Source organism: Pipistrellus hanaki (assembly GCF_964339955.1).
Source record: "Pipistrellus hanaki genome assembly, chromosome: 12".
NCBI classification, from domain to species: Eukaryota; Metazoa; Chordata; class Mammalia; order Chiroptera; family Vespertilionidae; genus Pipistrellus; species Pipistrellus hanaki.
In genome coordinates this window covers 15,699,045-15,726,635 of record NC_140514.1, presented here as the reverse complement: position 1 = coordinate 15,726,635, position 27,591 = coordinate 15,699,045, and the positions used below count along the sequence as shown (strand labels likewise).

Here is a 27,591-nt window from a genome sequence, read left to right as displayed (position 1 = left end):
CCCACCCCCAACTCCACCACTAACTAGCTAGGTGACCGAGGATCCTTTATCGCAGGGGTCCTCAAACTTTTTAAAGTGGGGGCCAGATCACGGTCCCTCAGAGAGCTGGAGGGCCGGACTATATGAACTACTAATTCCTACTGTAACACCTTGGCTGCGCTCACTGCCCAAAAAACCTGGCGGGCAGGATCAGACTCCCGTGGGGGCTGCATGTGGCCCGCGGGCCGTAGTTTGAAGACCCCTGCTTTATCCCCTCTGAGCCTCAGCTTTTTATGCTAAACAAGCATGATGATCTCTGTCTCACAGGCACTAAAATTAATGAGTTTAGCAACATCAGTATAAACATATAAATTGAGCCCTGGCCAGGTAGCTCAGTTGGTTAAAGCATCATCCGACACATGAAGGTTGTGGGTTTGATCCCCACTCAGAGCGCATTCAAAAACCAGCCAAAGGATGCATAAATAAGTGAATATTTCTCTTGCTCCAAAATCAATAAAAATATATAAATTGGTTGTTTCTGGCCAATTAACACTCAGAAGTTGAGGGAATTAAAAAAAGATTTAAGTGTCACAGTATCATTTTTTAAAAAGTTAAATCTGACCATATATTAGAGTTTATTTCTGGACTCTCTCTTCTATTCCATTGGTCTGCGTATCTGTATTTATGCTATTTCCACAGTTTTGATTTCTGTAGCTTTGCAGTGTAGACTTGCTTTTTATTTTTTTTAGATACCCACACTCTTTTTTCTGGCTCGTGTTGAGTTCTTTTAATCCTTAAGTGTTGCCTGAAGAGACCAGAACTCTCTGTGGCACCCAAATTTAGCCAGGACACAGGGATAACTGTGCCATCAGGAACAGGGAAAGGTGCAACAAGCAGGTAAGTCATTCAACACGATGTCTGGTTTCTTTGGAAAAAAAAAAGGCACAACCTAGAGTGAAACTGTTCGCCTTTATTCAACATAAATGAGTCATTAAGATAAAATACAGTTCATCCATGTGCAGAAATATTATACATTCAATTCTGAAGAAGGTAGCTTTATACAACCAATGAAAGGAAGTCTAAAGATGAGAGGAATAAAGAGGACAGTGAGGAGCTAAAAGGCAGTTTTATGTGTCAAAGTGCTAAGGCCTCTGTGCACAAGGATTTTAAAGTGAACAAGACCGACATAAGGTCATTTCTCCCATTCTGATTTCTCTTGGTGCTGGTGAAGGTCTTCCGGTGTGATACAGTGAGTAATGGGATTAAGATGGGTTTTTGAAGAATAGATCATAGCACTGATGGCTAAGAAAAAAGGTGGTAAGTTCTAGAGTCATTTGTCATGTACTCTAGATCTTTCATGGACCCTATGTTGTGAAATCTCTAAGAATAAAGTTGCCCTTCCAACAGTAGTTTATTATCAGAGATCAAATGACCAGGTTCTTCCCAGCTCAGAGTCGATCTCCTTATGCAACAAAAGGGAAACCAGATTTGAGGCTCTTCTTTAAAGCAGGTACAGTGATTGCATGAAGGTTCAGTGAAGGTCACTACTAAGACCCTCAAATTGTCCACAGCCTAAAATGAAAAAAATTTATGACTCAGGGTCCAAGACCAACTTCATCATTCCTAAGTTCTAGGTATCTGAAAACATTAGACACTGGTTTTTGAAAAAAGATAAAAATTGATTCAAGAAACGTAAAATTTTATGTACCACAATTTCCATAGGAAGAGCATAGTTCTAACGTATTTTCATATATTTTGATAACATTTAATGCATTGTTTTCTTATTTGGATAACCTGAATTTTAAATATTTAAATAGAGGGCCGCCCATGATTAAAATTAATAAAATTAAGTGTTGACAGAAGTTGGTTTAATAATATTTATGAGCCAATGTCTGGGTCACTTAACAGACACAGGTGCACAACCCTAAATCATGTTCAGAGGTTAAAGCTGCCACCACAATTCAATTGAAAATCCACAGGGGGGGATGAGGAAAATTATGTGATACCATAATTAACAAAGAAAAATTTTTTAAAAATCCACAAAATATCAAATTCCATGTTCCACTCATGGCAATTCGTTATCAGAACCCAAAACTTTAAAAACAGCAATAATAATTTAAAGTTTACTTAAACCTAGCTTACATCTAATCTTGGGTTTACAGTTCTTCCCTAGGCATTCTCAAGGCTTGCAGTCAAGATGAAAACCAGATGTTTTTAAATATCTCCTTTTGAGTTCGAAGAACCAAAAAACTCGAGTTTAAAGCTCCTCTACAGGAGAGCCCACCATGTACTCACAGCCTCCCTCCACAGCTGATCATCTCTGGCTCTCTTCCAGGTTGTCTGCCCTCCTGTTAAAAGGAAATCTTTCTAGGAAATTCCCTTTTTAGGTTGAAACTGAAAGCTACATGGAAGTATAGAGATTCCTTAGTTTATAGTCTCTATAAAAGAAGCCAAATCTTCAGTTTAAGGTCAACCAAGTACTAGGAAAATATAGGATATCCACCCTCCTACTTCCTGGACAGAGATGAGACTACGTACCTTACAGTGGAATACACCTAATACTTCTTTGACTAAAGGTAAATATGGGTGTTTTTGGCATACAGAATTCAAGTTGCCCATACAGTAACACAGGTTAAAGACAAATGGTAAGGAAAATCCAATAAGCACCGATCAGATACAATGACATTCTTTTGAAACCTTCTACCAGAGACTTAAAGAATTAGGATTTAGGCCAGTAAAAAGGGCTAAGGCTAGGCTGAAGCCTCTTTTAATTCAAGTTTTATAACTTACAGATAGAAGGGGGGGAAAGCCAATTCTACAATATTGGAGTAAAAAAGAACAGTATTATCTATTGAAGAAGAAAAAAGGGGGTGCAATATCTCTTCAGAGATATGCTGCCTTCTCACTAGGTACCAGATGAAGATCAAGGTATGATTTTTTTATTCCCTTTAGCTTCTTTCGGGTTATTTACCCACTAGTTATTCAGAAGCGTTCATTAAACATAAGCTAAAGCATCTTTACTGACATACTGACAGGAATTAATTGAAAGGAATTGCTTTTGGCCTGATTATTTCATCAATTTAGCTATTACTAAGAGACTTTTAAAAGAAATATATTTTATTGATTTTACATAAGAGAGGAATTGAGAGGGATAGAGTTAGAAACGTCAATGAGAGAGAAACATCGACCAGCTGCCTCTTGCACACCCCCCACTGGGGATGTGCCCGCAACCAAGGTACATGCCCTTGACCGGAATCAAACCCGAGACCCTTCAGTCCACAGACCAACGCTCTATCCACTGAGCCAAACCTATTTTGGCTACTAAGAGACTTCTTAAAATTCCTATCAATTAAATCTTCCAATGAAAGTTCTAAAAAAAAAAAAAAAAGGTAAATTAACATAGTTCCTGACTTCCGCATTGTCGTCTCATCTAGGTCAATGCCTCTTTTCTTCATGGTTTGCCACTGTTTTGTTCAGTGTCTCAAATGCTTCTATTTCATAATTCACTTGCAATTAAATTTCCAACATATCTTGGGAAATACGTAGCATATATTACTCCTTGAGCCCTGCATTACACATATGCTGTGTGGTTACTGCATTAGCAAGACCTTTCACAATTTACATGGCTGCTTTTGTTTACCAGGACTTCCACAGTGCCTAGTACGTGTAGGGGTTCAATAAATATCTGAATTAGCAAACATTTGTACACAAACAGCTGAAAACAGTATGCAAAATTTGATTTCGGAAGACCACTTGTAGTAGTGTCCAAAGCAATGAACACAGGTTTCTAAGACTGCGATGTCAATAAATTTGAGGATTCAAGTTGAAGCTGTGCCCTGGTATAGTGCCCTTTCTCTCAATTGCAGACCAAATGTACCTTTAGGCTCCTATGTCATTACCTGAATGAAAGTTTTACTTCCAGTGAGGTCGGAGGCCCTTTTAAATAATATGTACTAGAAATGAGGTGGGGGAGAGGTCCTTGTAAACGGTCACCATGGACTGGTTCACACACATTTAAATATTTCACCTTCCTTCCTATCTATCGTATGTGGGATTATGGAGACGCAGATGTTCCCTGAGACTTAAGAAACTTTATTTTGAAATAGTGTAATTTCAGTAAAGATTTAGAGTTCTGTTGTTTTGGACAGTTACTAGGAAACTATCTTCAGGCAACCCTAACATATGAAATTTCAATTTTTGAAAAATAGTAAGGCTCTCTTTTAAAAAGTATTCTATGTATCCTTGTTAATTTTCAAAATATGCTATTATCAGTGAAAATAACCACAGCTGAGCAAATTTGGGGTGAACTACCGTATACAATAAAGTCATTTTCATGAGTCATTAAGATATATTCTTGAAATTCTGACCTCATAAATTATTCGTTTTAAAAGAATGGGCTACCTTTATCTCCAGACTATCTAGTTTCACTTGGTTTCCTCAAGCATATCCTAAAACTAAATTTTGTATTTTAACCACAAAATTACTTCTCTTAATCAGGATTCCAGGTTATCTTGAAGTATGGGACAATGTTCAATGAACGTCTTCTAACATCTGGCTCAAGTCATTTTCACAAATGCCCTTCCTGACACTAGGGAGATCAAATTCCACGTTCACTTAGCTCTCCTACCTCTCCAGATCAACCAGGGATAGAAAACTGGCTATGAAACTCCTTTCTCGAAGAAAAAATGGGAAACAGTAAGTGTTCTATTATCTTCATGAGATTATTTCTCCACACATCCCTAGGCCTGGAAGGTGTTGGCAGTGAAATGTTTGTTAATGAATTATTAACTAGTGTGGAGAAAGGAAAACCTATTTTCCCCGGAGAGATTTTCTTACCATTGTTTTAGAAGCAAACAATGAGCATATTTGTTTTGAAAAAAGAATGCATGTAGGGTTTTACTGTTTTTATTTTCCTAGTGACATTAGGTGGTTAGGAGACAGAACAGTTTAAGGGTGAAAATAGACGGACAGATTGAGAGAATTCAATGTTTTTACTATAGTTCTGAAATGTTACCTGGATTTATCACCAAAATTACTCATTTCACTCCCCTCTACACAACCTGTGGTACTCTCCCAATAGTAATATAAGGCAACTGAGGGCCCTTGCCCACATCACTCAGATACATGTCAGGACTCGAGATTCACTGAAGACTCCAGTCTTTATTTTCACTTTATCTTTTACTTAATAAAATGAAAAATAAGAATATACGAATACACACAATCTATATACATATATTTATTGCAAATACTTAAAGTTCTTATGTAAAATGATTTTTCTATATTTGTGAAAAAATATGACTTTTTAAATGGTGTTGACACCAACTTTTCTGTACATACCCTCAATTCCAATGTTAACAATTCCTTTAAAAAGGCAAAAAGACACAAAAGTTTAGCTTTTACCAAACCAGTCTATACAAACCTTATAGCCAGAAGGAAAAAAAAATAGCTTGTGGTAAATAAGTCAATTTTCCTTTAAAATAAAAAATTAACTCCAACCCCCTTATTGCATTTTTTGGAAATAATCTGAATGTCTTTAGAGTAACTTCCTTTGAAATTGTGCCTTAACAGTGAGGTCCTACATTACACATACCATATATGAGAAATTCAGTCTTCCACTGTTATTTTTTACATAGATATTAAAATATATATTACTTAAAATATATTACTGGAAAGCTATTTTTAAAATTGATCTTTAATAGTTGTATCAAATGTAAAGCATTAATAAAAATAAAGTAACCAATAATCTATGCGGCTCTTCAACTTTAGAAATGTTTTTACCTATTGTTTTCTTTCAATAGGTATGTAGGTATCGAAACATGGTAGGAAAGATCTCTGTCTATCATCATGTTTCTCAGTCTCTTTGGACTTGTCTATACACTGAGCTGAAAGCCACCATTGGCCAGGTTTTTACTTCGCACACTGCTGTGATGCAATGGGGAGACTTTCCCTCCTTGGCGTGAAATCAAACTTCTAGGCGACAGCGAACAATCCTGGCACTGCTCACTGACAGTGAGTTCTAGAAATAAATAGCAGTGTAATGACCAGAGAAGACCCCCTAATCACAACAAATCATTTCACCCGAGTTTTTCTTAAAGGACTCTAAGGCAGAGAATGGCAATAATAAGCAATTAGGATGATGACTATCAGGTCATTAATCTGTCTGATTTACTCCTTCACCTGGAAGGCAATGAGGTCTTCCTTTGGCTATTTAAATCAGATAGCTTCCTAAAACAACTACAGCTGTGTGCCTTCCCAGCCCATGCAAGTATGCTTCTCCTACCCCAAGTAAAAATACACGTCAGGTCTGATTCTTTAAAATGTTACAGGGGCTACCACAGATAGCTTTAGTATCTTGAGCACAGGAGTTAAGGGATAAAAGCAGAGCAAACAACTCCAGGTCTTTTGGCTTTATTCTCTATTTAACAGGATGGAGAATTTTAGTCAAAATTCTTTAAGACTCTGGGAGCCTCTTTACCAGATGACTCCATACTCCTGAGTGAGACTGAGATGACATGCTGTTAGTGCCTGCTCCCCAAGGTGACCTGCAGTGGGGTATGGGGAGCACACCCTGGAGGCATAAGCATCAGGCAAAATGCCCGACTAGTCACTCGAAACAGTGCAACTTAGTTTCAGAAAAATAAGCTTAGCACTTACTAGGTTGATTTAAATGGTAAAGTAATTATGAAAACCTAAAATAAAAATTGCTTTAAAGGCACTGGAGTGCCATACTTTAATAATTTTGATTTTTTTCTTATTCCTTCTGCCTTATTTTCAAGATAATTTTCTCCTCTATTCAGTTCATGGCTTTCAACTTGAAACCACTGTTTTCAAACAAACTGATATATGGGTTGTATTCAGTTTACTACCAATCTAAGAAACCGAACTATTCTCTCTTTTGGTCAATATTGAGGCAGTGTACCCAGTTGACAATTTATGCTTTACGGGCAGTAATAAAGGCAGGTATTTTATTAGCTGGGTATTATATTACTTCTGAAGAAAATCTTGTGAACAGTAAATCTTAGGACCATCTGCAAGAGTGTGGGTCAAGATGAAGAGGCACGGAATGGTTTGCTCTCTAAATGAACTTGAATATCCCTGATCCTTTCCTGGTTAGTCTATCCATCCTCAGCTTAAAGGAACCACGGAGCAGACATTTTCTATTTCAGGAAAGTTGTGAAGAAGAAAACCCACATTAATTAACCCCAATTGGTAACTAATTGGCCAGTTCTAAACTCTCAGAAACTTCCAGCACACAGACCAACCCCCAGTCTGCCCCTCACGTGGGGGGTGCAGAAGCTGGGCATGGGCAGTTCTAACCAGCATTAGGTCTCTCAGGTTCCCCCCTGAATTCCCCAGGGCAATGCAAATTTGGGAACAGAACCATGGTCTCTGTTTGCTACTGGTTCTCAGCTGGAGAACTTAACCCTTATCCCTGGGTCCTTGCAGCTTTCATTTCCCTTAGCTCTGTGTGTGCTGGAAGAAAAAAGGAAGTTAGAATGACATATTGTCTTGGCTGCAACAAGAACATAGATATTAGTCCTCTATTTGCCTTGGACCACACAAAAAACAGAAGCAAAAAATGAAAATTAGTGAAATAATGAGTCTCTTAGGGAGTATGAAAATATTAAGAGTGTATAATAACATGGAGGAAGGGGAAGACAGGGTAGCAGAATGAAAGCAAAGCTAAGATTATTACTGCTACTTTCTCCTAATCTGGAATGTGACTTAATTAACAAGTTTACACTGTTCTACATGTTATAAATATCACATCCTGAATATTAAGTACAACTACAACTGTACTAGTTATAGTACTTTTACTTTACACACTTGGAATTAGAAAACTTGAAATCAATATGCAAATGATGCACATTGACAATACCCAATTTTAAAATATCAAATTCTGGTAAATGGTAGGCTTATTTTAATCTTCTTTAACCATGACCTACATATATGTACTGGAAAATTCTTTAGTTGCTAAATACAGGCTTAAAAACATAAGGACACAAAAAAGAATAAAAACAAACAACGAAGTTTTAGAGGTAATTTCTCTCCTTTCAAGATGTTCCCCTATCCCAGTGGTCGGCAAACTCATTAGTCAATAAGAGCCAAATATCAACAGTACAACTGAAATTTCTTTTGAGAGCCAAATTTTTTAAACTTCTAACGCCACTTCTTCAAAATAGACTCGCCCAGGACGTGATATTTTGTGGAAGAGTCACACTCAAGGGGCCAAAGAGCCACATGTGGCTTGTGAGCCGCAGTTTGCCGACCACGGACCTAGCCATTTACTGAAGCCCCTTCACATTAAAAATTTCTAATGCGTAGACAGCAGAAATCCAAAATGGGACATATTTTCTAAAACAGAAAAAGTGTCTGACTTTTATTGTATGTGTCAGTGCATACATGTCTTCAAATATATTACTCCATACTCCTCAGATGCCTGGGAAGTCAAAACAGGTTTACCAGAATGGGCAAATGTGGCACTTATGAGCTTACTACCTGCAGCAAGAGCTGACTATAGAACATTAGGTGATGTGTTGGAAAAAAAGAGGCTTCCTTGTTTCTAATGTTAAAAATCTTACCCAAATATCTTTGTTGTTTCTACACCTTTACTCACCTTGCCCAAAAAAACACATAATCCAAACGACCCCAGCACTAACACCTTCCTGTTCATTTTATACTAGTATTTCAAACCTGTTGTAAGCTCCCATGATTACGCACTTGGGTTATTGCTGGGACTGTTGCCCCGCCCAGGCTATAGTACCAGCAGGGGCCAGAGAGGGGCCCCTCTTCCTGGACCACCTTCACTACCTCAGGGCCGGGGATTAGGCAGCAGCAGGGACCCACAAATCGCATACAGTGTGCTTGGCAATAGTACTGGCTTATGGAAGCCAAGAACCAAGTCAAGAGCTTTCAGAGTCTGAAGCACTCGCTGTGAAATGAATACCTTATCAAAAACCTGAACTTAAGACTCCTTCTAAAGTAAAGGGACTTAGTAAACCCTGAATCCATATTCTGGAAAGGCTGAATAAACCTATGGCAGATGGTTAAGACATTAATCTGCATGAAAGGTCATTTCTCCAGACCATTTTGTTCACGCCTTCCTCTTCCCAGCCTCTCAGGAAAGGACAGAAGGCAAACAAGCTTCCTTCCACCATGCATGGCATTAAACTTAAGAGTCACATGAAGTAGACCATAGATGTGAATTAAAAGTAATACATCATTACCTAAACACTTGGAAAAACAATGTTAAAACAAAATGTGACATATTTACATGATTTTGTAAGTGCAAACTTGTCACAAATTCACAAAGTCTTGCTGACTTAGACTTACTATACAAGGTGCTCTTCCTCTAAAATGTAAGATCTGTACTCTGTATACCTGATTAAGTAACATTTGTCTCTTGACAACTGAAGTCTACTTGTTTATTTCTGTGATTCCAAAAGGACGCACACACACAGCCCGACAGCTCTTCCCTCGGCCTCCCTTAGTGTGCTCTTTCTACCCGTCACCGAACCACCAGGCAGGACACACACAGTTTGGAGGGGCCAATGCAGTCATCATGGCAGAAGGCTCCGCACCCCTTGCACATGATCATGGCTTTCAATCGGCAGTAACACTTCGAAGGCGTGTCCTCTATGCTGTTCTCTTCGGGAAATGCCTGAACAGGAATGGTCTGGCCATGGCTGCTGGGATTCATAGCTTGGCTAGCAGGGATGGTGGTGACAGTCACTGAAAAGGACATGACATCACCTACGTTGCTAGATACCTGGCCACAGTCAGGCATCCCCGGAACAGCAGAGTTATGGTCCATGTCAGACGAGGTGGAGACGTTGATCATGCCTCGGTAGCTGGGCCCAATCTGTGTGGGGCTCCCGTACAGCTTTGGGGTTTGCAGTGGTGGGAGGAGGAGAGGCTGATGAGTGGGACTGTCTGCAGGTGGAGGAAGAGCAGTGGCACTGAAAACCTCGGGGCTGCTATGCATTGCCTTACCTCTCGCTGCATGAGCCATCTGCTGCTGTGCTGCCTGAATTAGATCTCTGGCTAAGGTCTTTTCATCAAATGTTTGGCCTCTAGTGAACAGATAATTCTCCTTGTTTAAAGCAGTTTGCACTGGTGTCTCTACCTTCACGTTCTTTTTAGCTAAACAATCAGTGGGTAGGGTTTCTCTACTGTGGGGTCCTGAACTTGCTTCACACTTGCCAGAACTCTGGGAAGCTGGGTGCTCCTCCTTCACCATGGCCGATTCTTCTTCATCAGCAGTACTTTCCTCATCACTATCTTCTTTGTCGCTGCTATTCTCTCCCATTTCATTTTTACAGTCTGCATATCCCATTTTCAAGGCTTCGGTGGGGCTCCTTAGACAAAAACGATCTTCCGGGTTTACGGAATGGGTCCTCCTGAAGCTCTCCGAACCCCGGCCGTAGGTGGAAATGTTCAGTAAGTAGTGACCTGCCATTGCAGGCTTCGAAGTCCTCCTGCCAGCAAAGCCCAGCATGAACCGCTGGCTCGTGGAGATGTCTTCTAACTGGAAACCTGAGTGACTGAAGTTGAACTGGGAGGGCTGCACAAATGAGAGAACATTGTGCCTCTGAATATGAACTCTCTGGATGAGAGTCTGAAGGATCTGATCTTGGGCTGTTTTACTTATTCCTTCTTGGTGTGTGTCAATGCTGGGGTCCCTCAGATCCTTACCTGAAAAGAGCTGAAGGGGTCTGGGAACCTGGGAGAGATGCTTACTTTGCAAGGTTTTACCCAGCTGCTGTATAGCTGGGTGAGAAGGCCTCTCATGAACTTCCTCTCTGGTGCTATTTTCTGTTTTGTTGGTGCCTGTGGGTGCTCCTATCCCTATTTCCTCTTTTGCAGTCAGTGGAACAGTTTTCATTTCAACTTTGGTGAGTGGTTTAGGCAGAATTTGCTCCATGGGAACATCTTTGCCCTGGAGCAGCTGAGTGACCAGAGGATTATTAGCAGGGATACTTGAGCTTGGCCGTGAAATGGGTCCATTGATATTTGAAGAAGTTCCTGGAGTTTTAAGGCTAGAAATTGCTGGCAAAGTGCTTGAGGATGGAACTGGTCCGGGAGGTGCTACAGTTCCACTGACCTGGGGTATGGAAAGCTTTTCTAAAGTGGCTGCTATCAATAAAGATGTTAAAGGGGAGGAAGTCATATCCACTGAAGCCCTGGCAGTAGTCTCTGCTGAGGCTGAAGTGTTAGGTGTATTCTTACTACAACCTGCTTTGGGCTCAACTGTGCCATCAGCTGCAAAGTGAACAGGTGTAGCACCTGAGATTAGAGCAGGACCTGCTGGAGCAGAAGGTAACTTCTCCTGCCTGCAATGACTGGGCCCTTGTGGGTGGCTAAGAGAGGCTGCCCTGGTGGCATTCAGTTTCTCAATATTCAATTTCCCTACAGTTGGTGGGGGTGGGTTAGTGTGAGCTAGTGATGGGACACTTGTGCGTGCTCCACTGATGGCAGATGTTGGAGGCACTGAGGGGGTTTGCTGTAGTTGTGCTCCAGAGACACTAAGAGGCTGTGGCTGGCCTGGGGACTTGGTCTCAGATTGGGGCTGAGTCTCTGAACCACAGGGTAAAAGCTCTCTCGGACCTCCCCTGCTTCCAGTTCCTGCCAGTTCCAGTGTGGGGCCCTTTCCAGTTTCTCTGACTCTGTCTGAGTCTGGATTCCCTCCTCCAACGGTTTTCCTTTCACCACCTTCTCCTGGACCCTGTCCACCCCCTGGGCCAGGTCCTGGAATGGTCCCTCCAACTGAGGCGGCGGCGGCAGCTGCGGCGGCGGCGGCAGCTGCTGCCCTCTGTGCTTTGACAAGCTGGGCTTTTGCTTTGATGTCGGCAAGAGTTCTGGCTCCTGTTCTGTTAGGACTAGTGATGGAGATTGGAAAACGAGCCCTGGGAGAGACCTGCGATGTAGGAAACAGCATGGGGGAGATTCTGGAGACCGGGATCTGAAAGAAGTAGGGGAGGAAACAACAGAGCTTAGTTTCATTTACAAGAACAACAAAACGTTATTAGCATACTTTAGAATAGGATGAACACTACACCACCTGTGACAAAGATGGGAAGTTTCCAATAAGAGACCAAATCATGGAGACAGCAACACAATTTTTATATACATTTATAACATTTGTAATAAAATTTCAATTTTGTTTTTCTACATAAATTTTGTTTAAAAGGTATTCTGTTATAAATGACTTTAAGGTTTGTCTAAGAAAGCAGGATTTGAAATAGAGTCTAAGGTAAAATTAGAGTTAGTAAAGCAATTTCTGGTACAAATTCTTTTTTGGAGGGATGAAGAAGGAGAAGAAACTAAAAGGAAAAAAGTTAAATAGTATTAGCTTGGTGACAATGGATTTAAGTTTTCAGCATTGAGTCTCTTAGGATTAGCAAACTATGATGTAATTCAGCCTCTTTACAGATAGGAAATAGAAAGGATGGATCTCACCAAGTATCATTGGTATAAAATAAAATCTAAACACAACTCAGCTCTCAGGACTAGAGATTAGTTTGCTTAACATTCATTAAAGAAAGGTTTCTAGCCCTAGCTGGTTTTGCTCAGTGGATAGAGCGTCAGCCTGTGGACTGAAGGGTTCCAGGTTTGATTCTGGTCAAGGGCACATGCCTGGGCTGTGGGCTCGATTCCCAGTAGGGGGCGTGCAGCAGGCAGCCAATCAATGATTCTCTCTCATCATTGATGTTTCTATCTCTCTCTTCCTCTCTTTCCTTCTCTGAAATCAATAAAGATATATTTTTTTAAAAAAGGTTTCTACTATCTTTATAAGAATAGTAAAAATAATTATCGTATAAATGAGAATATCTGGCAAAGCATGACAGAATATGTTAGTGGTAGAAAAATTGTCAAAAATAAGGAGAGATTCCTAAGTAATGAAACCATAAATAGTAAAAATAAAAAGTAATGAGGAATATCATACTTTTAGTAATAAGAGGCAAAATGAGAAAAGAAGTCATGTGGTACATGATATGGGTCAAGTACTAGTAAATGAATGCTTCCACAGGATATTTCCTGACAAAAAAAATAATTTTGATTCACCTAAGTTAAATAAAAGAGGGGAGAGGGGAAGCAGTATTTCTATATGGCTTATTAATACCCAGTGCCTCATAGTAGACACAATGGTATTAATAAATACTATTAATAGATATTATGTATTAATTAAATAAATAAAAGGACTGCAAACTAATATTAAGCACAAGCCCAAGAATTAATAAACCTTTAAATTAAAAGTAGAAATGTATTTGGGTTTTCAAAGGTAGACTATTGATTAGATGCAGTCTTTATATACAGAGAGATATTGCTCTAAGAATTTGAAAGCTTTGAAAGATAGAAATATAAGGTTAAAAAAGGAACTAAGACATATCCTAAGCAGTAGAACTTAGCAACACTATGCCATCTTACCAATGTCCTTCAAGTAACCAGTGGTGATTCATGGTAGCCACATATTTCCTTTAAAAGGATGGACTAGCCCAATCAGTGTGGTTCAGTGGTTGAGCATCAACATACGAACCAGGAGGTTACAGTTCAATTCCCAATCAGGGCACATGCCTGGGTTGTGGGCTTGATTCCAAGTAGGGGTGGGGGGAAATGTGCAGGAGGCAGCCAATAATGTACTCTCTCATCACTGATGTTTCCACTCTCCCTTCCTCTCTGAAATCAATAAAAATATATATATTTTTAAAAAAGGATGGACTAAAGATAGCTCTAGAACCACATATCACATAAGTTATAATAGTAAGGAAAAGGCCAGGGTACACTTCAATATTATGGCTTTTGGATCACACCAATGGCCTCATGTTTATCATTATACTTCTTACTAGAGGTCTGGTGCACAAATTTGTATACCAGTGGGGTCCCTCTGCCTGGCCTGCAGGATTGGGCTGAAACTGACTCTCCAATGTCCCCCTAGGGGTCCCAGATTGTGAGAGGGCACAGGCCAGGCCGAGGGATCCCACAGATGCATGATCGGCGCTGGGGAGAGACACAGGAGGTTGGCCAGCGGGGGAGAGACCACGGGAGGGCTCCAGGGCATGTCAGATCCATCCTTCTCAGTTCTGATTGGCCAGACCCCAGCAGCAAGCTAACCTACTGGTCAGAGCATCTGGCCCCTGGTGGTCAGTGCACATCATAGCGCCTGGTCAACCATTTGACTGTCTGCCCCCTGGTGGTCAGTTCACATCATAACAAGCAGTTGAGTAGCCTTAGCATATCATACTTTGATTGGCTGAATGGCCAATCAGTCGACCAGACACTTAGCATATTAGGCTTTTAGTATATAGGATTTTGCCACATGAGACAATAATTTCCATAACTGTCTTAAGATACAAAAGTAGCCATCACATATCCAGGTACCTTACTTAGTCAAACAACACAAAGATCTGTAGGAATGTAGTCTAAATAGCTGTTTATTGACAATTTTGTTTATATAAGACCACAGTTGTCTTATATGAATATATATAACTGCTTCTACCATTAAAAAATACCAAATTACTTCACATTTGGTAGGCATGACCAAAAACGTAGTGTTGAGGCCACCTCTCTCTTTCCGTTCAGTAAGTTCTCTTACCTTGAGAGGTGGTACTCTCCGCACTTGGATCCTGTCCCCTCTACTGAGAAAGGGCTGTGGGGAGACTTGAAATGGCTGCTGGTGCTGGCGATTCTCAGTGACGCGCGGCCTCTTCTCCCCGCTTGTAGGGGCCTCTTCCTGGGTGAGAGATTTCCTCTTGAGGCTTTCTGGGCTGTGTTCAACCAGAGCTGGTGAAGGCTCTTTCATAGTGGCCTCCTGCGGACCTGCCTCTGTGATGGGCTTCATTATCGGTTTCTCTACTCCAGGACTCTTGGGTTTGCTTGGAGACTTAACTGAAGCTTCTTGGCTTTCATTTTTGTTATAATTAGAAGCTGTAGTGAGATGATTCTCTTTCTCAGATTCCTGTTCAGCAGAGGCAACTGGCTTCTGCCCCAAGGCATCCTCACCCTCTGGGCACTTGATGGGGAGAATGCTGCTACGCTCATTTGTATCGCTGGGAGAGGAAAGAAGGGGCTCTGCGGATTCAGGGTTTGGCTGCACCTTATCTTGGCTTTCGTGCTCTTCTTTTCTGACTGGGGATGGCATATGCACTACTTCTTCTTTAGATTCTGCCTGGGGAATTACAGGGATTATATTGACAGGAGGGACCTCTGAAGGAAGCATGGATTTTGGTAGCTCAGCCGAGGGTTTCTTTACTTTAGGATCGCTGGGTGAAGCTGTCAATTTCTTTGAATCCTCAAGGCTCAGGCCGGAACTAAAAGGTGGAAGAAAGAAATATTCTAGTTGAGAAATAGCCCAAGTTATTGAAAGCATTATGAGATAATGGCATATGGCAATGCCTAGAAGAACCTGATGCATAATAGGTATCCTTCTTATAATATCTTCATCATCAGCATTATTATTATTACTGAAGGTTCTGGAGCCAATACTGACTAGCCATGTTATATTAAGTGACTAGACCTCAGTTTCTTCCACTGTGTACTGAGGTTAATCATTTGATAGCATTGTTATGACCATTAACTAAGTAATGCATGTAAAATACTTAAAATTAGTACCTAGTCCATAATGAAAGTTCAATAATGTTCATTATTATTATTACTTCCTGTTATAAAGGGGCCACACTATCTAGAGACATGCATCATGAACTATCCTCAAGGGAAGTGAAAGAAGGCCATAACTTACACACCCTGAGATTGTGGGTTTAGACTGGATCAACTCTGCTCTGCAGTTATCTATAGAAAGACTAGCTGCTAAAACCTGAGGCCCTAACGAGATAATAGGAGAGTTGGCTGTCAATGTTCTCCAGAGGATGAGAATTACAATTCTGAGTTTTTGGAAAGCCTATTTAATTTACTTGATATAGCTCTGTAATTCTGACATCCAGTGCCTCTAAGCTATTCTGGGAGTGAGTGAAGGCCAAGTCTGGCCTGGCTAAGAATTAGGCTACTCTGTAGGGGTTGCTAGGGACTCCTAATGTTTTAGAATGTTGTTTAATAGGAAGTACTGGAGGTTCAGTGGTCGAATTCTTGCCTTCCATTTGGGAGACCTGGATTCCATTCCCAGCCTATAGGTTCAGTTTCTGGCCTATCTATTCTAGAATATTGTTTAACAGGCAAAAACAAGGCAACCCTCTTTGGTGACTTCAAATAACCTGTACTGCACTTCTGAGATGAAATGGCTAAGGGCAAAACTGGACAGTAATCAAAAACAACCCTTCTATAAAAGCTGGCAAAAAGAGCTAAATACTGAAGGATCCAAGAACTGCTGTAATGCTCTATCTGCCTAATGAGGAGAGAATGAACAATATTTATGGAATACCTGGTATCTGTAATGATTATCTAAATGTACTCATAGCATCATTTCTATAGAACTCAAAACTCATACCAAGAATATAGAAAATTCAGTATATGAGACTCTTGATCCTAACAGGAATCATTTCCTAAATGACCATGAAGATGTCAATGAACATTACTTGGAGATAAGGTAGAGAGCCAATAGTTCTCAAGCTGTGGTATGGAATCTCCTTAAGGGTTCCCATTTAGGTATGCAAAAGAAAGGGAAATTAACAAATAAGACTGGGTGTTCAATCCTATTTCAAACAATACAGCTCCATTGTCTCTTATTTCAATGTTCCCCCCATTAAGACTTCATCTGGATTTTTTATTAGAAAAAAACTGATTTAGACTACAGCTTCTTGAGAACATATCTTGGATTTCTATCTTGTTTCAGAGCGCCTTCTATAGAGGAGAGGCTGTTTAATTAAACATTGGATATAACAGTCCTTATTACAGGATCCCTAGAATTCTTTAGTGATTCATATTGTGAAATTAAAATTATGGCATGAACTATACAAAACTTCAGTATTTTTATATTTTATAAAAATACTGGGAGAAAAGCCAATCTACTTAAAGAAAGAGACTTTAATTCAAGATCATTAAAATCTTTTTTTTTAAAGAAACCATCCAACCACAATGGCAATGTTTTACGAGTTATTAGTTATGACTAATCCAACTCTGTGTACTTGAGAATCGTAAAGAGAAAAAAATTTTCTCAGGAAACAATTGTGAAAATATAGAAGGAAATTAAGGACTACATTTTCTAGGAAGGTAATAAGATGAAGCACCACATGACAGATCCTATCTTGATATTACCTCTGACCATAGTAGCTTTCAAAGAATTGCTCTTTCCATGGCTCTACTTTTTTCTCCTTCTCAATTTCTTGTCGAATTCTCACCTGCATCTCAGGTGTAAACTCACCTATAAATGTAAAAGAAAATATATATATATTCAATAGACATGCTGTTTGCCACTTTTAAATATTTATAAATCATGGAAGACTCATGAAGGAATCAGAATACAGTATTGTGAAAGCAACAAAAATGTGCCCAAATTCCTCACTGTAAAGTACCCCAGTGCCATTAAGAGCAATAAAAACACGTGTACACCACTCCATGAAGTTTTCAGTACGCAGCTGAGGCCAACTGGGCCTCTTCTCTGGACTTTCCTTGTAGTACCTTCCTCTTACTCGAAACATACTTTCCCTACAGATTTCTTTTATCACGAATCTTGATTCTGTAATTGCTTTCCACTAAAAAACGCTCATGAGTTTTCAGTAAATAATGCCACTGAGCATTTTATTTTAAAGTTCTGTTTTTTTCAAGGCAACATGTGCTTTAGGATTTTTATCTCTAACTGCGTATTGAACTGCTGTGTCCATTAGAGGCATTTGAGATTCCAGTAAAAACATATGAAGTTACTTTGGACTTATCAGTTTTCTAATAGTACCAGTTTATTGCCCTAGAAATGAGGCATGCAAGATGCCAAAGACCAGCTCTGCATATGCCATTTATTTGTATCAACTACCAACTACCTCAATCCTTCCCACTCCATCAGCAGAAAACAGTCAATATGCTTGGTAGGCCATCTTCAAACTCATGGCTCAGAAAGGTTTCTCCCTTTTATACTCTTATTAGTAGCATGGTGCACGTATTTGTGCACACTGAAAGGAAATTAATTAGAAGGAATAATTTAATGTCACTATAATTAGAAGGAATAATTTAATGTTTTTAAAAGGGCAAATGGCCTGAAAAGACACTTCTCCAAAAAGGACATATAGATGAAAAATATATACAATAAATTAAATAACAATTTTAAGCCCTGGCAGGCCCAACCAGTGTGGCTCAGTGGTTGAGTGTCAATCTATGAACAAGGTGTGGTCACTGTCAAGATACATGCCCAGGTTTCAGGTTTGATACAAGTGGGGGCGAGGGGCATACAGGAGGCAGCTGATTAATGATTCTCTCTCATTATTAATCTTTCTTTCTCTCTCTCTCCCTTCTTCTCTAAAATAAATTAAAAAATATATTTTTTTAAAAGCCCTGGCAGAGTGGCTCAATTGATTGGAGCGTTCTCCCCCACACCAAAAGATTGCAGGTTTGATTCCCGATGAAGGTATGTACAGGAGGCAACTGATCGGTATTTCTCTCTCACATCGCTGTTTCTCTCTCTCTCTCTCTCTCTCTCTCTCTCTCTCTCTCTCTCTCTCTTGTCTCTAAAAATCAATTTAAAAAACAACAACATATCCTCAGGTGAGGATTTAAAAATATAATTTAAAAAATAAAGCATTAAAAAAGTTGTTTTAGAGAAAGAAATGCTGAAGTTCAAACACCATCCTAGATTAATAAAAACAATCTCATTAGAGTGGGTCCTAGCCATCAGTAGTTCGAAAAACACCACAGATGACTATAATGAACAGCCAAGGTTAAGAATCGCTAATATTGCTGAAACCGGTTTGGCTCAGTGGATAGAGCGTCGGCCTGTGGACTGAAAGGTCCCGGGTTCGATTCTGGTCAAGGGCATGTACCTTGGTTGTGGGCACATCCCCAGTCGGGAGTGGGCAAGAGGCAGCTGGTCAATGTTTCTCTCTCATCGACGTTTCTATCTCTCTATCCCTCTCAATTCCTCTCTGTGTAAAATCAATAAAAAAATATATTAAAAAAAAAAAAAGAATCGCTAATATGACTGATACTGTGTGCTGTCCAAATGCAATAAATCAATCGCTCTTTTATACTTTATAATTTACTCTCAGTAACTCTGTTAGATCAGAATTAAAAGCAAGGCATACATGGTAAACCAGTGACCACAAGCAGCAATTCTAAGTTATAATCTATTATTTATTAAAACCTCTGACTGCCACTAAACTATACACTTGCAATGGTAAGTTTTACAGTATGTAAACATTTTTCAATAATGCTGTTTTTTAAGAAGTCCTCAGTGATTCTTTTCACTGTTAGTTTTATTGAGGTTGGGCAGTAATAAAGAGGTTATCTCCACTGCTTACCAAACCATAATTCATAGCATCATAAAATAACTAATTCTATACTCTACTTTTAGGGAGCTGATTAGAATTTTAATTTGAATTCACCTAGAATTACTGAATCAGAATGTTGGGGAATAAGGCTTAAACATATGTGCTCTTTAGTTTCCCAAGTGACTTTAAACCCTTAAAAGAAACATATTGTTGAACTCCATCTGAAGCCAAACCTGAATGCATAAGTTCCTGATAAAAGTCTAGCAATGTATTTCATAAAATAAATGAAATAAGATAGCTAGTTTTACCTTATGGAAATACCTTGTCCTTTGCCTCCCAAAATCGCTCAAATACCCACTGAGGTACCAATATGTCCTTATAGCAGCTCAAAGTGCATACACATGTAGGAGACAAGGTAGAACACTTACCTTCTGAGAGTCTTTCCTTCCAGCCTTGAGCTGCTGAAGTGAAGAACTCATTGTTAAGGGCTGAACCATTTAGCTTCATCAGACCATCTGGACCAACCTGGGTCAAAGAGTAAGCCAAGGAAAGCTTACAAAGAAAGCCAAACATTTCATGTGGAATATGACTTTTTTATTTTTATTTTTTTAGAAAAGAATGCATGTACATTCAATTTTATAGAAACATGACTATATCAAATTATGCTTATTATGAACACTACTTTATAAAGTAATCTTTTTTTCTAAAAAAATTCTTTCCTTTTTACCTCTTTTCCCTTCTTCCTCTTTCAATTCCATTCCCCATTGATTATTCTAAAGAGAAAACATCTGCAAAATTCTTAAGAGTTTTTCTTCTGAGAGGTTTATTATTTGTTTTATAAAACTGTGACAAAGTTACATAAACTGCTCTGAATCTCACTTGGTTCAGGAATACATTGTGAAAGTCTCTCCACAAGTCCACTGGTACAGTTTTAGCAACTTTGTAGCACCTGCATATTATTTCATTGTATAACGTACCACACCTCATTTACCAATTTCCTATGCATACAAATACTTTGTTTCCAATGTTTTCCCGTAATCAACAAAGCTGCAATATGGGTTCTGGTAAAGATGAATGTACTAGTGCTTTTATTTCTGTGGGATAGGTTCTGAGAGTAAAGAAATATTTATGTTGCCAAAACTGGTTTGGCTCAATGGATAGAGCATCGGCCTGCAGACTCAAGGGTCCCAGGTTTGATTCCGGTCAAGGGCATGTACGTTGGTTGCGGGCACATCTCCAGTTGGGGGATGTGCAGGAGGCAGCTGATCGATGTTCCTCTCTCATCGATGTTTCTAATTTTCTATCCCTCTCCCTTCCTCTCTGTAAAAAATCAATAAAATATATTAAAAAAAAAAAGAAAAAGAAAAAGAAATATTTATGTGTTATTAGATGTTATTTTCTGAAAAGGCTTAAACAATTCACATTTCAACTAGAAATATATGAGTATACCTTTTAACCTGTAAACAATAATACGAAGATGCTATTTAATTTTTGCGAACCCAATGAGTTTGAAATGGTAAAAATTTCCTCTATCCTGCCTAGCATGTTGTGCATCTTTTTGTACTTTCATTGACTATTTCTATTTGCCATCTTGTAATATGCCAATTCCCTATCATTTGCTCATTTTTCTATGAGGCTGCTTATTTTTATTATCAACTTGGGAGAATCCTTTACTATTCATAGTAAAACTGTCATGTCAAAAATACTTCACCCAATCTGTCTATTTACTTGATTTGTGATGTCATGATGTCTTGCCAAAGGTATTAAGACTCTTCTTTATATTACAGATTTTTTATTTCCTGTCCTGGTTTAAAAGCACAAAATCTCATTTAAGGGCATAAAACACAGTATCTGAAAAAAAACCTGGATGGAAAAACTTAATAAAACTGCCATTCTCCCTAAAGTTAATATCTACATTCCTATAAGAATCCCCATGCAGACTTTCTTATTAATAAAATGACCTTCTTAATATTCACATGAAAAAAAATAACAAAATTGAGAAGGGGCAATTGCCTTTTTTTTTTTTTTTTTTAATTGCCTTTTCAATTGCACCTGTAAAGTACATACCACATGTAAATATATAGAACATATAACACAAATGGTATTTCAAACTGTAAGAAAAAGATGGTTATTCAAGTATCTAGTTTTAGAACTGGTTATTCAGTAGAAAATAAAGTTGAACCCCAATTTTGGGGCATTATAAAAATAATTCTAGATGAATTAAATACCTAAATGTTAGTTTGAAGTAAAAAACAATTTTTTGAAGAAAATTCAAATAACTACTTGGACATCCTGGAGACTGAGTTTATAAGGGGGGGAAAAAAAACTCTCATCAAAATGTCAAGATTACAAATTACATAAAAATATTCTTATTTTTTTGTTTAGTACCTTTGATATCACTTTTTAAAAAATATATATATTTTATTGATTTTTTACAGAGAGGAAGAGAGAGGGATAGTTAGAAACATTGATGAGAGAGAATCACCAATCAGCTGCCTCCTGCACACCCCCGACTAGGGATGTGCCCGCAACCAAGGTACATGCCCTTGACCGGAATTGAACCTGGGACCCTTCAGTCCGCAGGCTGACGCTCTATCCACTGAGCCAAACAGGTTTCGGCATACCACTTCTTTATGGGTATAAATAAAAAGCTATTTTAAAAAATTTAAGGAGTTCAAAAGGAGATGAAGGAAACATTAGAATGGTTATAAAACTGCTTCTGCTTGAAATTACGCACCTGTCGATCTACCTCTGGAAGCAGTAAAAGCAGTCGCTGTTGGCAATCTCCAGGAAGGACTGAAAAGGTGTGCTTGTTGATCAGTGCTCGAAGATTTGTATTAACCAGAATGGAGTCTGGTGTCTCAACATCAATTTCAGCACATTTAGTCCTTTTCATTTGCCCTACAAAAATATGAAAAAGAATCATTTGGGCCTCCTTCAAATTCCTGTTTTTATCTAAACTACAGCATGTTCTGCAATGCAAATAAATAAGTAAATAAGTAGACATCTATAACTGTAAGTATTTTAAATGTTATATTATGAAGAAGGTAACACTTAAGGCTCTTAGAAATTTCTTCTAAGACTAACAAAGCAAGTTTTGTTCATTCATAAAGGATTAAAAAAATACAATTTATCTTCTCTGCAAAAATAGAACAAGGTCTATAAAATTGAATCTTCTGCCATAATAAAAGTACATTTTATGTATGTTTGAGAATTGGATATTTCCCAAATAGAATTGAGGGAGTTTATGATAAATAACATATATACTAAATTTGATTTTAAAAAATAGAAAAATTCAAATCTATATATAAATTATACTGAGGCCCTTGTTCTCTTCCCATGGAAATTTTTGATGCTCAACCACTGAGCCATGCTGGCTGGGCCAAATAACTTTTCTTTTTAAAAATTCTTAATTGAATTTATTGGGGTGATACATCCTATATAATAAAGAGGCAATATGCAAATTGGTCCTCATGCCCTCACATCACAAGATGGCCGCCCCATATCATCACCAGATGGCCGGCCAGGGGAGGGCAATTGGGAGTTACCAGGCCTGTCTCACCCTCTCTACTATGATCCATTATATCTCCAATTCTGGAACTTTTCTGGTAGTCTACAGACTTAAGCTGGCTTGTTTATTACTGGCATCTGCTACTCAGCTCTGTGAAATACCCATCCAGTTTTCATCTTTCAAAGTCGCTGACATGGCCTGCCCATCTGCTATCTCCTTGTTTTCTTTACCCTTATGGGTTTTAAGCTTTTGTATTTCCATATTCTCATTTTTGTGGGATTCAGAGGGAGCAGGAAGAAAAATGTCCCACTTGCCAGATTTAATTATAAGCCCTTTCTGTACAGTTAAGAAATAAAACGTAAATAATGCCAGACAAAGCAACTTATGATCAGAAAAATAAATAAACCACAAAGATGGCCTGATAACAGATCTTATTCTGAATAAAGTTTGGTAAGGACAGGACAAGACAATGTTCAAGACCTCATAAGTGAACAGGAAGTAAAATTAAGCCATGTAGTGATGAATTTCAGATACTGCGTTGATAAATTAAGTTGATAAAAACATCGAGTCTTTGTAAATTAACTTACGTGTGTGGAGTCTGTCAGACCTTTGGAATGACTTCTTCCCCAGCCCTAACAAAGGATTGTCCACTTTCGCTGATGAAGAAAAGCTGGAGCTTGAGTTCTGGGAGCTGCTTGACTGTCCATCAGATTGCTTTCCTTCCCAAACTGCTAAGGAAAAATATATAAAAACTGGTGACATTAGGTTATAGGTAGAAATCAATTAACCAAACAATTAAACCATTTAACACTAACTAAAAGTAGTTATGTACGAGGCAAGGTAACCTTGCAAATATGTTTTGAGTGTGAGAATTAAGCCTCGAAAAAAAGTAAAATCCTGCCCGGTTGGTGTGGTTTAGCAGTTAAGCGTCAACCCAGGAACCAAGAGGTTGCTGGTTCTGTTGCTGGTTTGATTCCCGGTCAGGGCACATGCCGGGGTTTTGGGCTTGATCCCCAGAGGGGGGCATGCAGGATGCAGCCAATCAATGATACTCTTCTCTTATCGATGTTTCTATCTCTCTATCCCTCTCCCTCTCTTTAAAAAATCAATAAAAAACATTTTTTAAAAAGGTAAAATCCTTTATTTCCTCTCAGCACATTATTGCCTTTTGGTGGTAAATTTCCTTCCTAACATAAATGCAAAGTTCTGCAAAATACAGTGTAAATCTGGCAGGCACATATAATTAACTGGCATCAAAATGAATTGCATAATAAAATACAAAGTCTATATCCAAACCAGTTTAGATTAAAAACAAAGTAAGCAACAACAACAAATCTAAAGAACTGTAGATCTGTCCAATGGAAATTCAAAGGCTGCATATATGTTTAGTAAGACCTTTTCTTTTTACTTTTTTATTAAATATATTTTTACTGATTTCAAAGATGAAGGTAGAGAGAGAGAGAAACATCAATGATGAGAGAGAATCATTGATTGGTTGCCTCCTGCAAGTTCCACACTGGGGATCGAGCCTGAAACCCAGGCATGTGCCCTCACCAGGAATTGAACCCGTGACCTTCTGGTTCATAGGTTGATGCTAAACCACTGAGCCACGCCAGCTAGGCAAAACCTTTTCTTTTTAAAGGAGGTAATCTGTGAAGAGTTCAGTTTGAGCATCTTTTGGAAACATCAGCTTTCTAAGGTTATTGATCAGCAGCTTCCAAATATTACTAAGACATCGTGGAAGTTACATTACTCATGGATTTCATTCTAAAATACAAACCCCACTTATATATTTTTTAATAACTGCATGAATATTTGCATAAATTTTATGTTTACCTTGGAAAGATTTACTATAAGTCAATGATTTGGCAGTGTAAGAATTATGTAAATAAATACAATAATTTAAAAATAAATGCTATAGTATACAGATTGGAAAACCAGCATGAAACTACCAGAAAAAGAAACTTCCATTGATTAAAGATTAAGCAAAAACAAAAAAACAAAATAAAACAAGACAACCAAAACCCCCCTCAGAGACAGACAATAGTATAGTGATTATTAGAGACCAGGAGGCAAGAGAGGGTAATGTGGAGGATAAATGGTGTGGAAGGAGACTTTACTTGTGATAGTGAACACACAATACAATATACAGGTGATGTATTATAGAATTGTTCCTATGAAAACCATGTAATTTTATTTACCAATGTCAATCCAATAAATCCAATTAAGAAATAAAATAAAATAAAATAATAAAAGTAAAGAAGCTTCCATTGAAAAGACACTCCCATCTACCTACCAGATTTGGCAGTCTCTACCTACCAGATTTGGCAGCCACAGAGTCACTGGCAGCTTTGACAGCCTTCAGAGAGAGATGCTGACTGGAGGAGAGGGCCATACTTGGCCGGCATTGCTGCTGCTGCTTCCGCTGCTGCTGCTGCTTTAGAGCCTAGAAAGAGAAAACTGACTATGAGAAACAAGACAATCAGTTTTAGTAATATGAAAAAGTAAATGACTTATTAAGCAGTAAAGAGCATGCAATTTTTTGCTATTATAAACTTTAATGCAAATATTATTCTGTGTTTTTATGTATATACTAGAGGCCTGGTGCACAAATTTGTGCACAAGTGGGATCCAGCTGGCCTGCTCCATGGGGGGTCCATAGGGCTGGGCCATCAGGGGGAGGGAGGGCAGTGGGCAGTTGGCTGGCTGGCCCCACCCGTGATCAGGGTGTTGGGGGCCAATTAGAGGTGAAGCTGGCCAGGGGGAGGGACCGACTGGGGCCCAGATGAGGCTGGTTGGCTGCTGCAGTGCGCGTCATAGCCACCAGTCATTCTGGTCAGTCTGCCGTTATGGTCGCTGGGCTTTTATATATGTATGTACGTATTTTTCTTAATATTAGTTCTAAAATGTTAAACTGTTTAGTTATGGGGTGTATATTTTAAAATTTTAATAAATAAACCCTGGCTGGTATGGCTCAGTTGGCTGAGGGATTACCAGTTCAATACCAGATCAGGGCACATTCCCAGGTTGCGGGCTTGATACCTGGTGGGTGGTATTCAAGACACAGCTGATCAATGTTTCTCTGTCTCATTCATGTTTCTCTCTCTTTCTCTCCTTCTCTCTTTCTTTAAAAATCAATAAAAACATATTTAAAGAATAAAAGAAATAAGTTTTAATAAATGTTACAAAATCTGTCTCCTAAGTAACTATAATAATTTATATTCTACCGACAAACTACAGTAGCCATTTTCCCACACACTTGCCAATGCTTGATATAATTAAGATTTTTATAATAATCTGAGAATTAAAGTAGTCCACTATTTTCATGATTTCTTAACTACTAGTGAGTTTCTATTTATTGACCATTTGCATTTTAAAAAATCAAAAGCGAATTCTTAGAAAAGCCCAATAAAATAGACAAACTATTGGCTAGTAGCATTGAGGCAGGCAGGGGGGGAGGGGTGTGTGATTCTATATAATAAAACCCTAATATGCAAATCAACCAAATGACAGAATGACCAGTCACTATGATACGCACTGACCACTAGGGGGCAGACACTCATTGCAGTGGATGTTCCTGGTGGTCAGTGTGTTCCCACAGGGGGAGCGCTGCTCAGCCAGAATCCAGGCTCATGGCCGGTGAGCACAGCAGCTTTGGCGGGACCCTCTCCAAGGCAGCACACTAAGGAGCAGTGAGCCTGCCTGTGGGACCAGTCACTATGACATGCACTGACCACTAGGGGGCAGACACTCAATGCAGGGGATGCCATTGGTGCTCAGCGTGTTCCCACAGGGGGAGTGCTGCTCAGCCAGAACGCAGGCTCAGGGCTGGTGAGCACAGCAGCGGTGGCCGGAGCCTCTCCTGCCTCCGCTGCAGCACTAAGAACCCCTTGGCGGACATTCCCTGAGGGGATCCCAGACTGCGAGACAACACAGGCCAGGTTGAGGGGACTCCCCCTATCCCCCGTGAATGAATGTCATCCACTGGCCTCTAGTACATTATAAATGAACAACAATGAAGAACAAAAAAAGAGACATATAAAAATAATATGTATAACTTTATACCAATATTTGAAATAAATCAGGTGAAATGGATCACTTTCTAAGAAAAGTAAATTTCCAAATTTGGCTCCACAAGCAGAAAACCAAGAGACTAGTAAAAGCAGATAAAGTAAAATTGAAATGCTAGGAAGACAATTTTAAAGAATGAGATTTACAGAATTTTCAAGAAAAAGATAAATTATTCAAAATCTCCTAGAAACCTAGAAAAATACAGGATGTTTCAAAAAATGTATACACACTTTGAATAATTATTAACTCCAATAAGTTATATCTGAAAAGAAAGAAACATCAATGGAGCTATCAGCTGTTGAAGAGTATATACACTTATGGGTTTAGGGGGCGGGGGACACCTGTAGAGAGAGCTACACAATTTAGTTTAGGATGTTAGAACAATCTTGATTTCAAAATTGTTTCTGGATAGCACAAAAAAAAAAAGAAGAAAAAAAAAACCTCTCAACAAAATCCAAGCTAAAATCTTTTCTTTCCCCAAGCTAAAATCTTAAAGAAAATGCTTAACATACATAAAAATATATAACAATCATACAGTTTATTTTAGAGAGCTAAGTATAGATGAGCATAAAAACCTAGCCCGGCTGGTGTTGCTCAGTTGTTGATCATCTACCTATGAACCAGGCGGTCACAGCTGGATTCCCAGTAAGGGCACATGACAGGGTT

The 27,591-nt window shown here is 38.9% G+C and overlaps 1 protein-coding gene across 3 annotated transcripts in view; it reads right to left on the bottom strand.

Annotated features, from left to right (window-relative positions):
* Positions 1–929: 929 nt before the first annotated feature.
* The window catches only part of ASXL2 (ASXL transcriptional regulator 2), an 80,055-nt gene continuing 53,393 nt past the window's right edge, over positions 930–27,591 (bottom strand). For 2 of the 3 annotated variants that reach the window (XM_084901407.1, XM_084901408.1), the window contains 7 exons: positions 25,174–25,300; positions 23,442–23,585; positions 22,081–22,244; positions 19,772–19,868; positions 17,185–17,290; positions 14,573–15,287; positions 930–11,941 (listed from right to left, as the gene is read on the bottom strand). In XM_084901407.1, coding sequence (XP_084757533.1) covers positions 9,488–11,941; positions 14,573–15,287; positions 17,185–17,290; positions 19,772–19,868; positions 22,081–22,244; positions 23,442–23,585; positions 25,174–25,300 — 3,807 coding nt within the window. In that variant the 3' untranslated portion in view covers positions 930–9,487. The remainder of the gene's footprint in view (positions 11,942–14,572; positions 15,288–17,184; positions 17,291–19,771; positions 19,869–22,080; positions 22,245–23,441; positions 23,586–25,173; positions 25,301–27,591) is intronic. The other variant, XM_084901406.1, reaches the window with a different exon arrangement.